This window comes from Poecilia reticulata, chromosome 1 (genome assembly GCF_904066995.2).
Source record: "Poecilia reticulata chromosome 1, P_reticulata-male-v2, whole genome shotgun sequence".
NCBI classification, from domain to species: Eukaryota; Metazoa; Chordata; class Actinopteri; order Cyprinodontiformes; family Poeciliidae; genus Poecilia; species Poecilia reticulata.
In genome coordinates this window covers 3,773,777-3,789,844 of record NC_088830.1, presented here as the reverse complement: position 1 = coordinate 3,789,844, position 16,068 = coordinate 3,773,777, and the positions used below count along the sequence as shown (strand labels likewise).

The following is a 16,068-nucleotide window of genomic DNA, read 5'->3' as shown; positions in this document are numbered from 1 at the left end:
GCCCCCTTGGAGATTCAATGCTGCTGCATTTTTGTCTCTTGAATCCTGATTTAAACAGTACAAAAACTGTTTAAATCAGGTTTTTAGAATGAAAGAAAAACTACTATTCAAGCAAAGCTAGCCCTGTGTAAAAAGTAATTGTCTCTCTTGTTGCTGAATTAATGCTGATCAACCAAATAACTTGACAGTTATGTAAATTTCTGGTACAACATGCTGAGTGTCTCATTTCTTCTTTCTCTTGCAGGAAATGTTGGGAACTCTTTTGCTATTGATCCTGTTCTTGGGACAATCACAGTGGCCAAAGAGCTTGATTGCAACAGCAAATCAGCATTTGAACTGGTCGTAAAAGCCTCTGATAATGGAGTGCCGCCATTATCCTCTACTGTCACCGTAAACATCGTTGTTACAGTCTCTGACAACGCAGCCCCCAGATTCACTAAAAAGGAGTTTTCTGCCGAGGTCAGCGAGTTAGCCCCTCCAGGAAGCTTTGTGAGCATGGTCGCAGCCATCAGCCAGTCTTCCGTTTTCTACCAGATTAAAGGAGGCAACGTCCACAACGTGTTTGACATCAACCCAAACTCAGGAGTGGTCGTAACGCAGCAGCCTTTAGATTACGAGACCATGTCTGAATACAAGCTCATCATCCAGGGTACCAACATGGCCGGACTTGGCACTAACACCACCATTCTGGTCCATCTGAAGGATGAAAACGACAATGCTCCGGTCTTCAGTCAGAGGGAATTCAAGGGAGTAATCAGTGAGCTGGCCTCCATCAACAGCATTGTGCTGACTCATGAAAACACCCCTTTTGTCATCCATGCCTCTGATGCAGACTGTGACCAAAATGCCAGACTAATTTATCAAATCGTTGAGCCTTTTGCTCATAACTATTTTGCCATTGACTCAAGCACTGGAGCCATCAGAAGCACAGCGGCTTTGGACTATGAACAGAGAAGCGTTTTCCGCTTCACAGTTCAGGTTCATGATCTGGGAATGCCTCGCCTGTTTGCAGAAACGGCGGCCAATGTGACCATCGAAGTAATTGACGTTAATGACTGTCCTCCCCTTTTCAGCCAAGAACTGTACGAGGCGGCCATCATCATGCCGACCTACAAAGGAGTAGAGGTAGTTCAAGTGAATGCCACAGACCTAGACTCTGGGCCTAACTCCAAACTGCTTTTCTCCATCTCTGAGGGAAACATAGGGGACAAGTTTAAAATTGATCCAGTCACGGGCATCATCTCCATCCAGAACATCACACAGCTCAGGAGCAGATACGAGTTAAAGGTCAGAGTTTCTGATGGTAGATTTGCCAGTGCAGCTACAGTGAAGGTCACTGTAAAGGAAAACAAGGAGAACAAGAGGAAGTTCACTCAGGAGTCATACCAAGCCTACATTCAAGAGAACTCCTCTGAGAAGAAAACGCTTGCAGTTATCACTGCTGTTGGGAACCAAGTGAATGAGCCTTTGTTTTATAGAATATTAAACCCGGACAACAGGTTTAAAGTCAGCAGCACCTCAGGAGTCGTCTCAACCACTGGGATTCCTTTTGATCGAGAAGCTCAGGACTCCTATGACATCATCGTTGAGGTCACCGAAGAGAAGAAATCAGAGGAAACTGCTCACATTTTAGTTACTGTTACCGTAGAAGATGTAAATGACAACAAACCGATGTTTGTCAACCTGCCCTATCATGCCCTGGTGCAATTTGATGCTGAGAAAGGTCATGTCATTAGACAGGTCACAGCAGTGGACAAAGATATAGGCCCAAATGCAGACATCCATTACTCCCTAAAAGAGCCTGAGGATCACTTTGACATCCACCCATCTGGTGAAATTCTGCTCAAAAAGAAGTTTGAGAAAGATTCACTCGACACAAAGTTTGTTCTCGTTGTTGTGGCGAGGGATAATGGGAAACCTCCTCTGTCAGCTGAAGTTGAAGTGCCTATAACAGTGGTGAACAAAGCGATGCCTGTGTTTGAGAGGACTTTTTACAGCATTGAAATCCCTGAAAACATTCAGCTGCACTCCCCTGTGCTCCATGTGCAAGCCAATGACTCAGAGGGGCCTCGCATCGTGTACACCATTTCTGAAGGAGACCCTTTCAAACAGTTCTCGATTGATTTTAACACTGGGGTCATTCACGTAATTCAGCCTTTAGACTTTGAGACACATCCTGCTTATAAACTAAACATCAGGGCCACAGACTCTCTGACCGGAGCTCACTCTGAGGTGTTTGTTGATATCATTCTGGAAGATGTAAATGATAACGCCCCGGTGTTCCTGTCAAATTCCTACTATGCCAATATTTCCGAGGCTGCTGTTATTGGCACATCGGTGTTGCAGGTGGTTGCCAGAGATTCTGACACTGGCAACAACAAGGAAGTGTTTTATCAGCTGGTAGAGGAGAGAGGGAAGAGCTCAGACTATTTTACTATTGACCGTGAGTCTGGAATAATCTCCACAAGTCAAGTTCTCGATCACGAAGAAGTCCAGCAACACAAGTTGAGAGTCCGGGCCGTAGACGGCGGCGTCCCAGCTCTGATAAGTGACATCACTGTGACGGTAGACGTTACAGACCTGAATGACAACGCTCCCGTTTTTACTCAGCACGCTTACCAAACCACCATCAGTGAATTAGCCCCACGCGGGCATTTCGTCAGCCAGGTCCAAGCCTCTGACGCTGATAGCTCAGATGTAAAAAAGCTTGTTTTCTCGATTATAGCTGGAAATGAAGAGCAGAATTTTGCTATCAACAAGCAGACCGGTGCCATCGTCATTTCAAACCATCGTCGGCCACACATGCAGCCTTTTTACAATCTTACCGTAGCAGTGTCAGATGGTGTATTTAGAAACTCAGCTGTTGTTATGGTGACAGTGATTGGGGCCAACTTCCACAGCCCCACCTTTTTCCAGACTGAGTATATGGTAGAGGTAATTGAGAACTCACCTGTTGGCACCCTAGTAGCAGAGGCAGAGGCAACTGATGACGATGAAGGGATTTACGGCCAGATCACATACCACATTGTCAACGAGTTAGCTAAAGACAAGTTTTCTATCAATGGAAAAGGAGAGATTTTCACCCTTCAAAGTCTTGATCGTGAAAACACAGTTGAGAAGGTAATTCCCATATCTCTGATAGCGAAAGACGGCGGTGGAAAAGTAGGCTTTTGTGTCGTCAATGTAATTGTCACAGATGCAAATGACAACTCGCCACAGTTCAGAGCAGCTGAGTACAAAGCCACCATTGCGTCAGATGCCCCAAGAGGAACAACTGTGCTCAAAATTGCTGCTTCAGACACAGATGAGGGAAGTAACGCTGACATAGAGTACTCCATTGAAGCAGATGTTGGAAATGTTGGGGAGAACTTTGAAATTCACAAAACCTCTGGGGTCATTGTTACCAAAGAAAGCCTGATTGGACTTGAAAACGAGCTCTACGCATTCTTTGTAAAGGCAAAGGACACTGGGAATCCACCCAGACATTCAGTTGTCCAGGTTTACATCAGGATTGTCTCACCAGAGATGCCACTTCCCAAGTTTGCAGAACCATATTATCGGCATACTGTTGCTGAGGATCTTCCTATTGGAACAGAAATAGATATAATTCAGGCAGAAAGCGAACAGCCAGTCGTTTACAGCCTCGTGAGAGGCAGCACTCCAGAGAGCAATGAGGATGAAGTGTTTGTTGTTGACAGAGATACTGGAGCCTTGAAGCTTGAGAAAAGACTGGACCATGAGACGGCCAAGTGGTACCAACTAACTCTGCTCGCTCAAACTAAGCATGAAACTTATGAAATAGTTGCTTCAGTAAATGTAAATATCCAAGTGAAAGATGTCAACGACAACAAACCAGTCTTTGAGGCTGACCCTTATGAGGCTATCACTGTTGAAAACCTTCCAAGTGGGACCCAAGTTATTCAAGTCAAAGCCACCGACCTCGACTCCGGAACCAACGGCCACGTCGTCTACAGCCTGGACCCCATGCAGACCTCACCGGAGATCTTTGAGCTGTTCGCTGTTAGCAGTGAGACAGGATGGGTGACCACCTTAAAGGAGCTCGACCGTGAAAAAACAGAAAAATATGTCATCTCTGTTCTCGCCACCGACCAAGGTGACGCAATTCAGCACGTTACCAGCACCAGTGTGGAGGTGACTGTGGCCGACGTGAACGACAATCCGCCTCGATTCACCGCAGAAATCTATAAAGGCACGGTCAGCGAGGACGACCCCCCGCCCAGTGGGGTGATCGCCATCCTCAGCACCACTGATGAGGATTCAGAAGACATGAACAAACAAGTGAACTATTTCATCACAGGTGGGTTTTTTTCCCCCCTTAGTGTAACAGTGTTTCTCGAATGGAACATAGAGTGGAATTATGTAAAATAATGATGGTGTAAAAGTCATGGTGCGACACACGACAATTGTCACCCGTGGTAAAGAAATGTGAAAAGAAATGAGATTTTTTTATAGTAATATTGTCACACTGAAAACAGTCGATTCATATTTCAATTTGAATTAATTTATTTGCCAAGGGAAACAAGTCAAAAGCTAACTAATGCTTGTTTTTAATCTGATATAAAGTGATAGTGAAACTGATTTCTCTTATACATTCTTTAAAATGGGAAGGCAAGAGAACATGCCAATCCTGTAGATTGATTTTCATAAGTCAGAAGATGGTCAGCACACTAATTGGAAAAATCAGAAGCTAAGATAAACAATACTGGATCAGGACCTAAACTCATCTTTCCATCATGCACATTGAGCAGGATGGTAAGGAAGGTTAAGCAAAGCTCTCGGTTTTTGGAACTGCAGCAAAGAGAAGCATGTTGGATGTGACTAAGTCAACATCTATTTCCAGTGGTCTGACCCCACTCCTAATGAGGTTCCATTATGGGTGGAAAGTGCTTTATCTCCAGATTCTACAAGCCTCTTTGCAAATATAAAAAATACTTTATAGTACAGATGTGGACAATAATGTTTTAAACAGAGCAGGTAGAAGATACCGACCTGTTAATTACATAAGACCTGCTCTAAAAACTCTTACAATTGCCTATCATTCAGGCAACAAAAATTTGCTTGATATCTCATCCATACAATGAAAACTGTCTTAGCACTACTGCAGAAGCTAAAAGTACAGTTTTTCGTACATCTACTACTGAGGCTATACCTAGTAAAAGCCAAAGAAACAAATTGTTCTGGGTTTCTTGTTGTTAGTTTAGAAACATTTCCTTCAGAAGTGAGTCTACTTCCTTCTACGTTGTTGGTCACGCATCACTGAGGTATGTGTGATATCATATAACAGGAGGGGACCCACTTGGCCAATTTTCCATTGAGCACCTGCAAAATGAGTGGAAGGTCTCTGTCAGGAAGCCGTTGGACAGAGAAGTGACAGACAATTATCTCCTAAACATCACTGCCAGCGATGGCATCTTCACCGCCAAGGCTGTCGTGGAAGTCAAGGTGTTGGACGCCAATGATAACAACCCAGTGTGTGAGAAGGTAAAAAGTGATTTCCCTTTGTTGTTGCTTGTTACTTCCTGCTGTCGACGTGAGCTTCTTTCTCACTTTAATATTCCATGTCTCTTCCTCTTTGTGTCCTCCAGTCCGTCTACAGTGAGAGCGTCCCAGAGGACTCCCCGGCTGGCAGGCTCATCCTGCAGGTCTCTGCCACGGACGCTGACATCCGCTCAAACGCCCAAATCTCTTACGAGCTCCAGGGAGCGGGATCAGAATATTTCATCATTGACTCAGACACAGGTGTGTATCTGTGCAAGTGACAAATACCAAAGAAGAAGAAGAAAAAAGAATGAATGCATCTCTTCTTCAGTTTGTCACATTACAACTAAGAAATGTTACAGATTTTACGAGGCAGTGGTACCAACACAGCAGCACAGCATCATTGTAATGTAAAGTGAAGGTGTACATGGTTTTCAAATGCTACACTTGTACTGCCACCTTTTGCTGCCTTTGCTACCTCTGCCCTTCTATTTATGCGGTAAAGAACAAAACTTTGCTCATTGTTCTTTGCAGAATAACTGAGACTCAGTCAGATCAGATGGAGCATCTTGCTACATATTGTCTTTTGGATTTAAGTCTGGACTTTGACAGGGTCATTCTAAGTCACCATTATGCATTTAATTAAACTTTTCATTCCATTGTATCTCTGGATGTGTGTTTGCGATCATCATCCTGCTGGAGTATGAACCTCTGCCCTTGTATCAGATTGTTGAGACCATCAGAGAACAGTTTCCTCTGAGATTAAATTACTTTCAGGTGGATTCCACTGAGGGATTTGTTGATTTATAAAGACAACTGGTTGCACAGCATTCAGTTTAGTGGTGTTAGACTAAAGAGGGCTGAACACAAACACACATTTTATTTGCAATAAAGAAAAACATTCTTCTAGTTTACAGTTATGCTTATGTACATTTAATTTTGGGTTTTTCTTGGGATTTTCTCCCTCTTGTGGAGGTTTTGGGTTGTCGGGGATCAGTTTTTCAGACACCCGTGTTAAAGTCTGTCATTATTCAGCCTTAAGCAGCTCAGCAGGTTGACGCTCCACGTGAGAATTGTTATTCTTTTGGAAAGTCTTTTGTTTTTGTGAGTGTGCGTCTCTGATAGTGTCAGCCCCAAAAGAGGTTGGGAAGTTTTACCCAGTATTTATTTACTTTTTATTTATACATTTTTAAAAAGGGCCCAGAACATTTCCCTGCTGTGCTTCTTTGGGGCTTTCAGCGGCACAAAAACACAGGCGAAGTACACTTAGATTGAATTAATGTCTGCCTTACTTCTTGCAAATTATTTCCTCTGGGAACCACAATAAATTAGACGTTCCATCTGGCTGGTTAGGCTGGAAAAGCAAACTGCAGAAATAAGAAAACCCCAAAAAGAATAGCAGTTAATCAAAAACAACCTGTGATTTTAGATTCTGTGCGGAGTAAAGGGAAGGGGAAGAATAACGAACTAAGCCTGTAGATTTGAGCAGCTTTTCCTCACATCTGCTGTCGCGCAGACAGAATGAGAGGAAAACGCCATCCAGCTGTCTTCTGGCAGGACTCAATGTTGCTGCTGTGGAGAAGGATTTCTTTTTCTTTTTTCACAACTCAGACAAGTAGGAGAATTGCTGATTATGATCGCTAAGAGGCTCTGGAGTTTTCCACCCTGCTTGTGGTAATGCTGGCTGCTCTGCTTCCCAAGACACTTCCAGGCTGCTCTCTGCTGCCAACTCTGATGTTTACCCCCCCTCCTCTCCCTGCCCTGCCTTTCTCTACCACCTCCTGCACTTCAGTGACTTATTTATTTTGCTCTCTTATCTCCTGAAAGCCATTAGTTTTTTAAAGCTTTGTCTTGACCTGCTGAGGAGTGGATAAAAAGTTTTACATTATTTGCAAGAAAGCTCAATATTCCACTTGTATATTAGTTTCAAATAGGGGTGTGCGATAATAACTTGGAGTTTTATTACGATATTTTGTGACGCTATTGTTACAATAAGAACTAGTTATTATGTCTCTCTTTTCAGGTAATTGTATGCCCGTGACTGCATGGCACAGCAATCACAGCCCCACAAACAAAATTACTGCTCTAGAAAAACATTCTCTTTTGTACTACGCTTCTTTAGAACACCAGTCACATAAAAAGTATGATTTGCATCACTAATCTGCACACTGTACATGCATTTAATAATGTTTTCAAATGTACTGAAAGTAGAATAAACCGTGGAGAAAATAGTAACAAAAAATATTTCTGAAGAAAACTGTCAAAGTGTGCTTCAGTCAGAGCCTAATCAGGTGATCTGATCCTGAAAATTAGAAACAATGCCATAGTTATGTTAAATGTAGCCAGTAGCATGTGGGGAATTACTAGCATGTTGACTACATGTGACTTACTCTACTCAGTATGCGTTAGTGTATAAGTTAAAATGAGCTAAAATGCTAAGATTAGCTGTGGCATGTAGGGTATCATTAGCATGATGACTTCTTGTGACATACTCTACTCAGTATACAAACATTAGTAATAAACTTAAATTAACTAAAATTCTAAGGTTAGCTTAAATGCTGTCAGTAGCATATGTGGACTTAAATTAACCTACTCCATTTAATATGCTAAATGGAAATTAGCTAATATATCTGAAATTAGGTGAAATGGTTATTTTAAGGTTAACATTAGCATGAGGGTTGTCCCTAGTATATAGAGTGACTAGCATGTAAAGACTACTAATAGGATGAGGATTATCCCTGGCATGTTGACTAAAATTAACTTTATTTTCATCATGACAAGAAATTTATCACGATAAATCATAAATGATACGATAAATGCCCACCCCTGGTTTCAAACTCAAATCTGACCTGCATGTGTGCATTTCTAACCTCTAGGAGAGTTGAAGACCTTGCAGCCACTTGACAGAGAGGAGCAAGATGAGCACAGGTTCAGAATGCGAGCAGTGGACGGAGGAGGGCGATACTGTGAAGCCGAAATCCGCATCGCCGTGGAGGACGTCAACGACAACCCGCCACAGTTCTCATCCGAGTCATACTCCATCACGGTGTTCGAAAACACAGAGACCGGCACACTGGTTGGAAGACTGCTGGCGAATGACGTCGATACAGGTCAGCTTTATTCCTCTTTGTGCTTCAAATAGAAACTGAATCCATCATGTTCCACTGGGAGGGAGTTTAAGCTCCTCTGCTTTGCTTTTGCTTCCCTTTTTAAAATGTGATTGCAAATTGCACAGTTTGGCTAGTTAGGCCTGACTTTAGAATCTACTTTCCTGCTATAGCATAGAGGTTTACATTCTCACGCAACAGGTCAAATTTATGATGCAACACATGGTGATTATGGCCATGGTTGATGCCACTGGTCAACAGACGCAGAAATGAGAGGACATACTTTAGTTTTATGAATCAGTTGAAAATTGTCAGTTGTCTGTTTTTTTTTTTTTTCCCATTTTTTTTCCCCCATTTTCATGGCTGACTTGTTTTAAACAGAAAACAATGTGAAAAGGTTCTTAAGTAAGAATGAGAACTTGTCACGGTTAGGAAGACCCTATTTTCTTCCTCCATCTCCATTGATCCGTGAAGGAGACCGGATCAGCACATGTAGCTCACATTTTTAAAAGATTTAAGAGGACTCCAGCCTTAACCAAGCCTGAAAGAAAAAGGAAAAAAAACTGGCTAACTGGCATGAGTTGAGAAATGATTCACAATCAATACCTAAAGCTAATAATTAGATGACTTAAGTGTTCCTTTACAGTCTGGAAATTTATAGAATTTAGCTGGAGTATTTCCCAGGTGTGGGTGAGTCTGGAAAATTTTTTGATTCAAACCATTCCAGAGTTTTCGATCCATCCATCCAAATTAGTGGGAATGGCAACAAAGTTGCAACAGTTTTCACTGAAGGCAACATACAGCTTACCAAAAGAACACCTCATCCTAGAGCCAAAACGTCAGTACATTTAAGTCTGTGCCTAAAAAAGAGGAAGTCACGACAGCACTGTTTTCTGTATCGAATCGGGATCAGCCGACACTAAACCTCAAATATCTGTATCGTATCAAAAGGGAAAGAAGTGGATCAGTGCGTCCCTAATTTTGGATTCAGTAATAACCTGTCATATTTCATAAGAGTGAATTAATTGGAACAAAAAATAGCACTAATATATATTAGATCTGGGTATTTTATGTTCTATAACATTCTGCAGGGTAAATACACTGATACGTAATGGTCTAAACCAAGTATAAAAATAATTAAGTGGAATTTTAAAGGAACGAAATGGAAATGGTTCAAAACAAACAAGTCCTGCTGCTTCACAATGACTGGCCTTAAAGTTGTATTTAGAAAATCTGGTGCATCTGTCATAACGTCCACAGTTCAATATGGCTCCAAGCTAATTGTTGGAGCCTGAAATTGCCAGATAAACCTGTGTACACCGACTTTGTTTCCTGCTGTGGCCATAAAAATTAACTGGCAGGAAATAAAGTCACAAATGCAGCAAATTAGCAGGCGGTGTATTAATACAGTTCACAAAGAAACACTAACCTGAGGTGAATGTACTCTGAAAATCATTCTGTACCATTAAGGCGTTTACGCCTTCATTTGGGCTCACTGCTGACTCACTGGGCTCCTATTATCTTTTTTTTTCTTTTTCCTTTTTTTTTTTTTTGCTGTAGAGCTGCATTAGGCTAAATGGCACGGGGGGAAGGATTACAAATGTGAAATTTTATGAATGATCAACCCCTGAAATTAAAAGCTCCATTACACTCTAATGAAATTTCTCTCTCTTCAGGCTAAATTCTCAAAAGGGAGGATTGCAATTTTCCATTTACCTAGCACATCACCATGGGGGCCACATATTTATCTCGACCGTCTCCTCCTTTCAGCAAACATTGCCAATCACTAAGAGGCTCACACATGGATGGCTCCGAGAGCTTAAAACCTTCCAATTTAACAGCCGTTGGAATTACTTTGAGATTTTCTTTCTCGGAGACTGGTGGACCTGCCATTCCAGATTGCTTTCGGAGTTTACTGAAGCAGGACACCCGAGCACCAAGGACCGTTTCAGATTGTTGACTGACAGAGAATCAACTCTGTCTGCCTCGTTCTATTTTCTTTCCCCCGCGTTTTTTTGGGGGGAGCAGCACTGCTGACAGAGTGAATAACATGCCTCAAATGGGGCCCCTTAGAGACAAATGATAAATGGTGTACACAAAGCTGGCATTAAGACTTCTCGTTGCGCAGGCTTGGCTTGCAGAAATGTGTTTTGTATTTTACTTATCAAGGGCGAGAGCAGTTTTCGAAAGGGCGGCGAGAGTGACATGTACCCCGACGGTTAGCCAGGAGCAGTAATTATTAGTTACTCTGTGCAGGCGTAGATGGATTTCAGCAGCTCGTAGATGCGTGTATATTTAAAGTAATAGTTTTTTTTTTTTTGTGTGTCTGTAGTGTTTCTTATTTAGCTGCGAGCATGAAGCATTGCATATTTGGCTCAGATCCACTTTCAGAGAGCCAAACAAAATCAGTAGGTTTGACCCAGTTACCACAGGCTTCAATCAGTTGTCTTTCCAGCCAAGCATCAAAATTTTAAATCTAATGTAACCCTCCTCCTCAGAGGAAAATATTGCATTATCCTCCATACTTTCTGCATATTTTAGAGTGGATTCATTCTTGGCGCTGCTCGCTGTGTGCCACAGCCTCTGTGATCTCTCTATGATGTCGGTTCCTCGCCCACATAGTTTGCTCCCCCAGTTCAGCCTCCCGTTACAATCTCTGAGAGGCAGCACTTATCAGTGCAGAATGATTATGAACCAGACAGAGACACAGAGGCAGACTGGTGCCCTTGATCCGTGATAAACTTCTAAATTCCCCCTCTGATTCTGCTTTGTCCTTTATCTCACCACCTGGGTTTGAGTGTATCTCTTGGCCCCCGGCGCTGCTCTGCAATCTTATTTCGCTCATTCCGCTTTTAAAGTTTCACCGTTTTGGAGGAATTTGAACGTTTTGTGCTTTATCCTTCTTTGTTACTTTGTCAGAGATCTTCAGAAGCTCACTGCAGTCAAACTTTAAGATGTCTTCAAAGAGCTGGCCCTGCCTAAAACGAATGAATCGTTGTGGTTGGGGCTGGACAATATGGCTGAAAAACATATCATGATATAAGCGTTTCACATCAATATCAATTTGTCTTTTTCGTTTAAATATCTGTCCTGTTTTATCCACTGTTTTTTTAAGAAGTTATGAGGCATGACGGCAAAACTTGAAACTGCCCTTTGGCAAGTTACTCAACAAGTTGTGGCTCGGTAACCGAAGAGTGAGTTAGTTAATCCCACTCACCTTGTTTAGCTCAGCTTGAACAGTTATAGCTTTTCATCTGCCTACATCTCCCAGAATGTTATGCTATACAGAGACCAGAAACCACTCCAATAGCAGAGAGAGAACCATAGAGCTGGGCATTCTGGGTAAATACAACCAAAATAAACATGTGTGTCTGGTGCTGCAGGAGAAATAGCTTGTGGTCTTTTACCAAAGACAGAAAAAAAAATCCTAAAACCGCTAAAATCTGACTTTATGTCATCTTCAGAGGTTTTTGTGTCGTTTCCTTCAGCAGTTCTTGGTGCAGCGCCCCCACAGGTGAAAGGGGGAACAACCGAGTCCACTGAGCTGTCCGGTGTTAAAACACCTTTAGAGAACAAACCCAGCTCTACATCAATAAGATTTCATATAATAAACTATTTTATTCTTAATTCATTAAAACTGAAGGGACAGCAGCCTTTTCATTTTCTGCGTATAAAGTAACGGCTTAATTAACCAAATGTTTCCAGCTCAGTTTAATTTTCAGCGTTTCTGCCAAGGGACCAAGACGAGCGTCATTACAAGTAACCATATAAGACAATATAGACAGATATAACTCTAAACAATTCTCCTAAGCATCATCAAGCAATCGTCTTCTAAACGTTCCGACCAGATGAAAGTGATAAGGATCTATATAAGCGGGGTTCCCTACGGTCATCTCTCCAGCGTGTTAATGAGATTTAGACAGGATGGAGGGCACTCACCTGATAAATGGGACTATAATAGCGGATTCCAAATGGGGACCACCTGCAGGAAAGCATTATGATTATTATCGTGATCAGTCTCTGTCTTGTTTCCGGGTACATCACACTTGTGGGAGGACATGAGTTATGAGGACGTGACAGATCAGGCGGTTAGCACCAGCGCTCACAGTGAACCATGGATCATTTACAGTATTATAGCAAAGTATTCATACTGTTTCAACGTTGCGCATTTTGGCAATTTACAACCACATGGTGGAATGTATTTTATATGGGATTTGATGTGACAGACCAACAATCTGTGAAGGTAAAGAAACAATCCCCCCAAAAAATGTATGGCAGAAAATACATGCCAGAACAACAAAAAAAAAAAAGACCCACAGATAATCTTTATCTAACCTGACTGAGGATAAACCTTGTCGTTATAGATTTAGCACACATTTCTGTGTATGGATGTGTGAAGCTGGCCTGTCCATTTCCTTCCTCTGCAATTCTAATCTCTCTTCAGTGCTCCATCTGGGATTTCTCCCACTGCTCTTGATTTCTTACGATGATTTTCAACTGGGCCAATCAGCAAACAGAAGGAGTTGTGAACGATTATGCAACTTCTGTAGTTGTAGTTTGATAAAGGCAGCGGAGGAAGTGAATGAAGACATTCGGTTCGTGTCGGCCACACTTCTAAACATTGGGCAGTTAAAGTCGGAGCAAGAGGAATTCTTATGACATTCATTTGCTTGCCAAGATGTTGTTTGACTGGGCTCTACTCTCTTTTTGGTGAGGAATGGTTGTTAACAACGCACACAATTTCCAGTAAGCCTCATAGCGTAGCTTCCTTCACCGCCGAGCTGGTGCATCACATATGTTATGTCCGAGTGACAGCAATTGGGTGAAATCAGATCCAATCGTATAAAACTTTCAACAGAGTCTGCATTTGTTGAATCTCTTCTCAGCAGCTGAAGATTCAGACCCTCTGCACGAAGCGAAGCGTAGAACAAGAGGCTGGTTTTTACCAAGCATGTAGAGGCAAAAGACTTGAAATTTCAGCTGCAAATGTAGAAAATTGTGTTTCTACTTGCCATACTTTACGGTTTTCATTTGAAAAATATATGAAAATCGCAATAATATACAGTCATTTCTGTATTTATAATGTGACAAATCATGAAATCGTCTCCAAGTCTAAGAATTTAATGCTCCCTAAGAAAAACTGATGTGCCAGTTACCTGGGTTAAATGGCACCGGGGGGAGTTATAATTATGTACAACCAGACTCTCAAACTAGTTGTAAACTGAACTTTGTCATTTGATGAATTAAAAGAGTGATTGTTGAAGTGTCATGGACAATTCTGGGTTTTTTTTGGTCATTCTAGGTCTTAACGGTGACATCGTCTACTCCCTGGCCGACTCCGCTGACGGATTCTTCTCCATTGACGAGCAAAGCGGCGTGATTACCCTGGAGCGCCCCCTGGACCGCGAGGTGCAGTCGGTGTATGAGCTGAAGGCCCGTGCCAGCGACCGGGGCTCTCCACGTCACTCCTCATTGTGCGAGGTGGTGGTCTCGGTGCTGGACATCAACGACAACCCGCCGGTGTTCGAGCACCGGGAGTACACGGCCAACCTGTCCGAGGATGTGGCGGTGGGCACCCAGGTGGTCCGAGTGCAGGCGGCTAGCCGCGACGCCGACGCTAACGGGGAGATTTCCTACAGCATCATCAGCGGGAACGAACACGGCAGGTTCAGTGTGGATCCCCACAGTGGTACGTAACCAACCTGGTTTTACTTTTATGTAGTTTTCCGCTTGATTTTTGATTTTTGTCATTTGAAATTTTATTAAATTTACTGGGTTTTTTTAGATCCATATGACTTTCCAAATGTTATTTTGATTGTAGTGCTTTATAGCTATGGGTTTTAAAAATTCTTCATTTGTAGACTTTTCTTCTGTTATTTAAACTCCACTTCCTCTTGACTTGCAGGCGATGTATTTGTGATCGACGCGTTGGACTATGAGGCGTCTCATGAATACTATATCACCGTGGAAGCCACAGATGGGGGTTCCCCTCCGCTCAGTGACATCGCTACTGTGAACATCAACCTTACCGATGTCAACGACAACAAGCCCATCTTCAGCCAGCATGTCTACACTACAGTCATCAGTGAGGACGCCGAGCTCGGGAAGGCCGTATTAACAGTAAGGACTAGCTGTGTCAGCGTTAACGAATGCAATTACTCTGAAGATTTTAACACGCTGATATTACATAACGTAGATTAGTGAAACTACCTATTTAGACCTAAAAGCTTCTCTCCAAAAGAGGGTCGACTAATTCACAGCAGTGCGTTATGGACTCGACACATGGGGATCGAAAGGCGAAGGTTTTCTGCGACAACTGACGGCAACATAAGTTACAATTTTTTTGACTTTCTTGTGTTTGGTCTCTAGCCCTCGTGTTCACGTCTACATGTACGAGCTTCAAGTTTCACATGCTTGAATTATGCCGTTCACTCTGCTGGATGAGGACAAGCAACTGTGGCCTCATTGCACAAATTCCACAGAAAATGAACAGAAAAGCGACTTTAATAAATTAATGTTTAAAACAACATGACATCATTTTCACCTTCCTGCATATAAAAACCTGAAAAGCTGAGAATCTCCAGACATGCTTGGTTTGAGACAGTGAAACCAAGCATGCAAACATTTCTTTTTTGAAAATACGCATAAAGTTTTTAATATGGGCATTTGCCCAGGCCTGCATCAGAAAGGGGTGGTGCACTGGAAAATAAAATATAACCTTATCTGTCAATAGTCCCCCGAACAAGTTTGCTATACCTCTATGCATGTGTAGTAGAATAAGTTCCCCATATTTACATTTCATTCTAATAAAGTTAGGCATAGTGATTCACTGATTCATTATGATTAATCACAGCAGCAGAGTGTGATTAATTGATTACATTCCTTAATTGGCTGACAGCCCTAGAAAGGATACACGTTCTCTCTGGGATATGCTTAGCTTGTACAGAGCAGATGACTTTTTTTTGTGAATACCCATAATCACTCCAAAACCATGTGAAGGGTTTGACATATTTCATCACTCCTGATTTCCCTCCAGCCAGATGTGTCAGTTTATCCACCTTCTCCCTCTGTGGTTCATTTCCTCGCTCATGGCCTGTCTCCTCTCCGTCCATTATTCGCTGAATGCACTATCACATATCTGCACCTGTGGCAAACCACCATCTGGTGGAGCAGCTAAATTAGGACCGCTGCTCTTCATGCTCACTGCAACGCCACGTTCTGGTTCAATTTCTGACACACATACTAAAGCCGGAGAAACTGAACACATGTGACTCATTAGGCCTCCTATTCAACTCGAGGTATTTGTAACCTTTAGCCCGTCTCATTTTAACTCCCTATTGATTTCTGTCTTCCCTCTGTTTGAAAATGATCCCCACTCCCAGCCCTTTATCTGTACATCTAAGGTACCTGAATATAAATGAACCATCAGAAAATTAGATTTTAATGCATGCCATTGTCTCAT

At 42.4% G+C, this 16,068-nt stretch overlaps 1 protein-coding gene across 9 annotated transcripts in view; it reads left to right on the top strand.

Moving 5' to 3' along the window:
• Nucleotides 1-16,068, top strand: part of fat1a (FAT atypical cadherin 1a) — a 97,804-nt gene that overhangs the window by 62,491 nt on the left and 19,245 nt on the right. For all 9 annotated transcript variants that reach the window (XR_533182.2, XR_014089768.1, XM_008403969.3 and 6 more), the window contains 6 exons: nucleotides 245-4,318; nucleotides 5,306-5,502; nucleotides 5,607-5,760; nucleotides 8,376-8,609; nucleotides 13,909-14,295; nucleotides 14,512-14,726. Coding sequence is in view for 7 of the 9 variants with exons in the window: in XM_008403969.3 (XP_008402191.2) it covers nucleotides 245-4,318; nucleotides 5,306-5,502; nucleotides 5,607-5,760; nucleotides 8,376-8,609; nucleotides 13,909-14,295; nucleotides 14,512-14,726 (5,261 nt within the window). In the remaining 2 variants the exon portion in view is untranslated. The remainder of the gene's footprint in view (nucleotides 1-244; nucleotides 4,319-5,305; nucleotides 5,503-5,606; nucleotides 5,761-8,375; nucleotides 8,610-13,908; nucleotides 14,296-14,511; nucleotides 14,727-16,068) is intronic.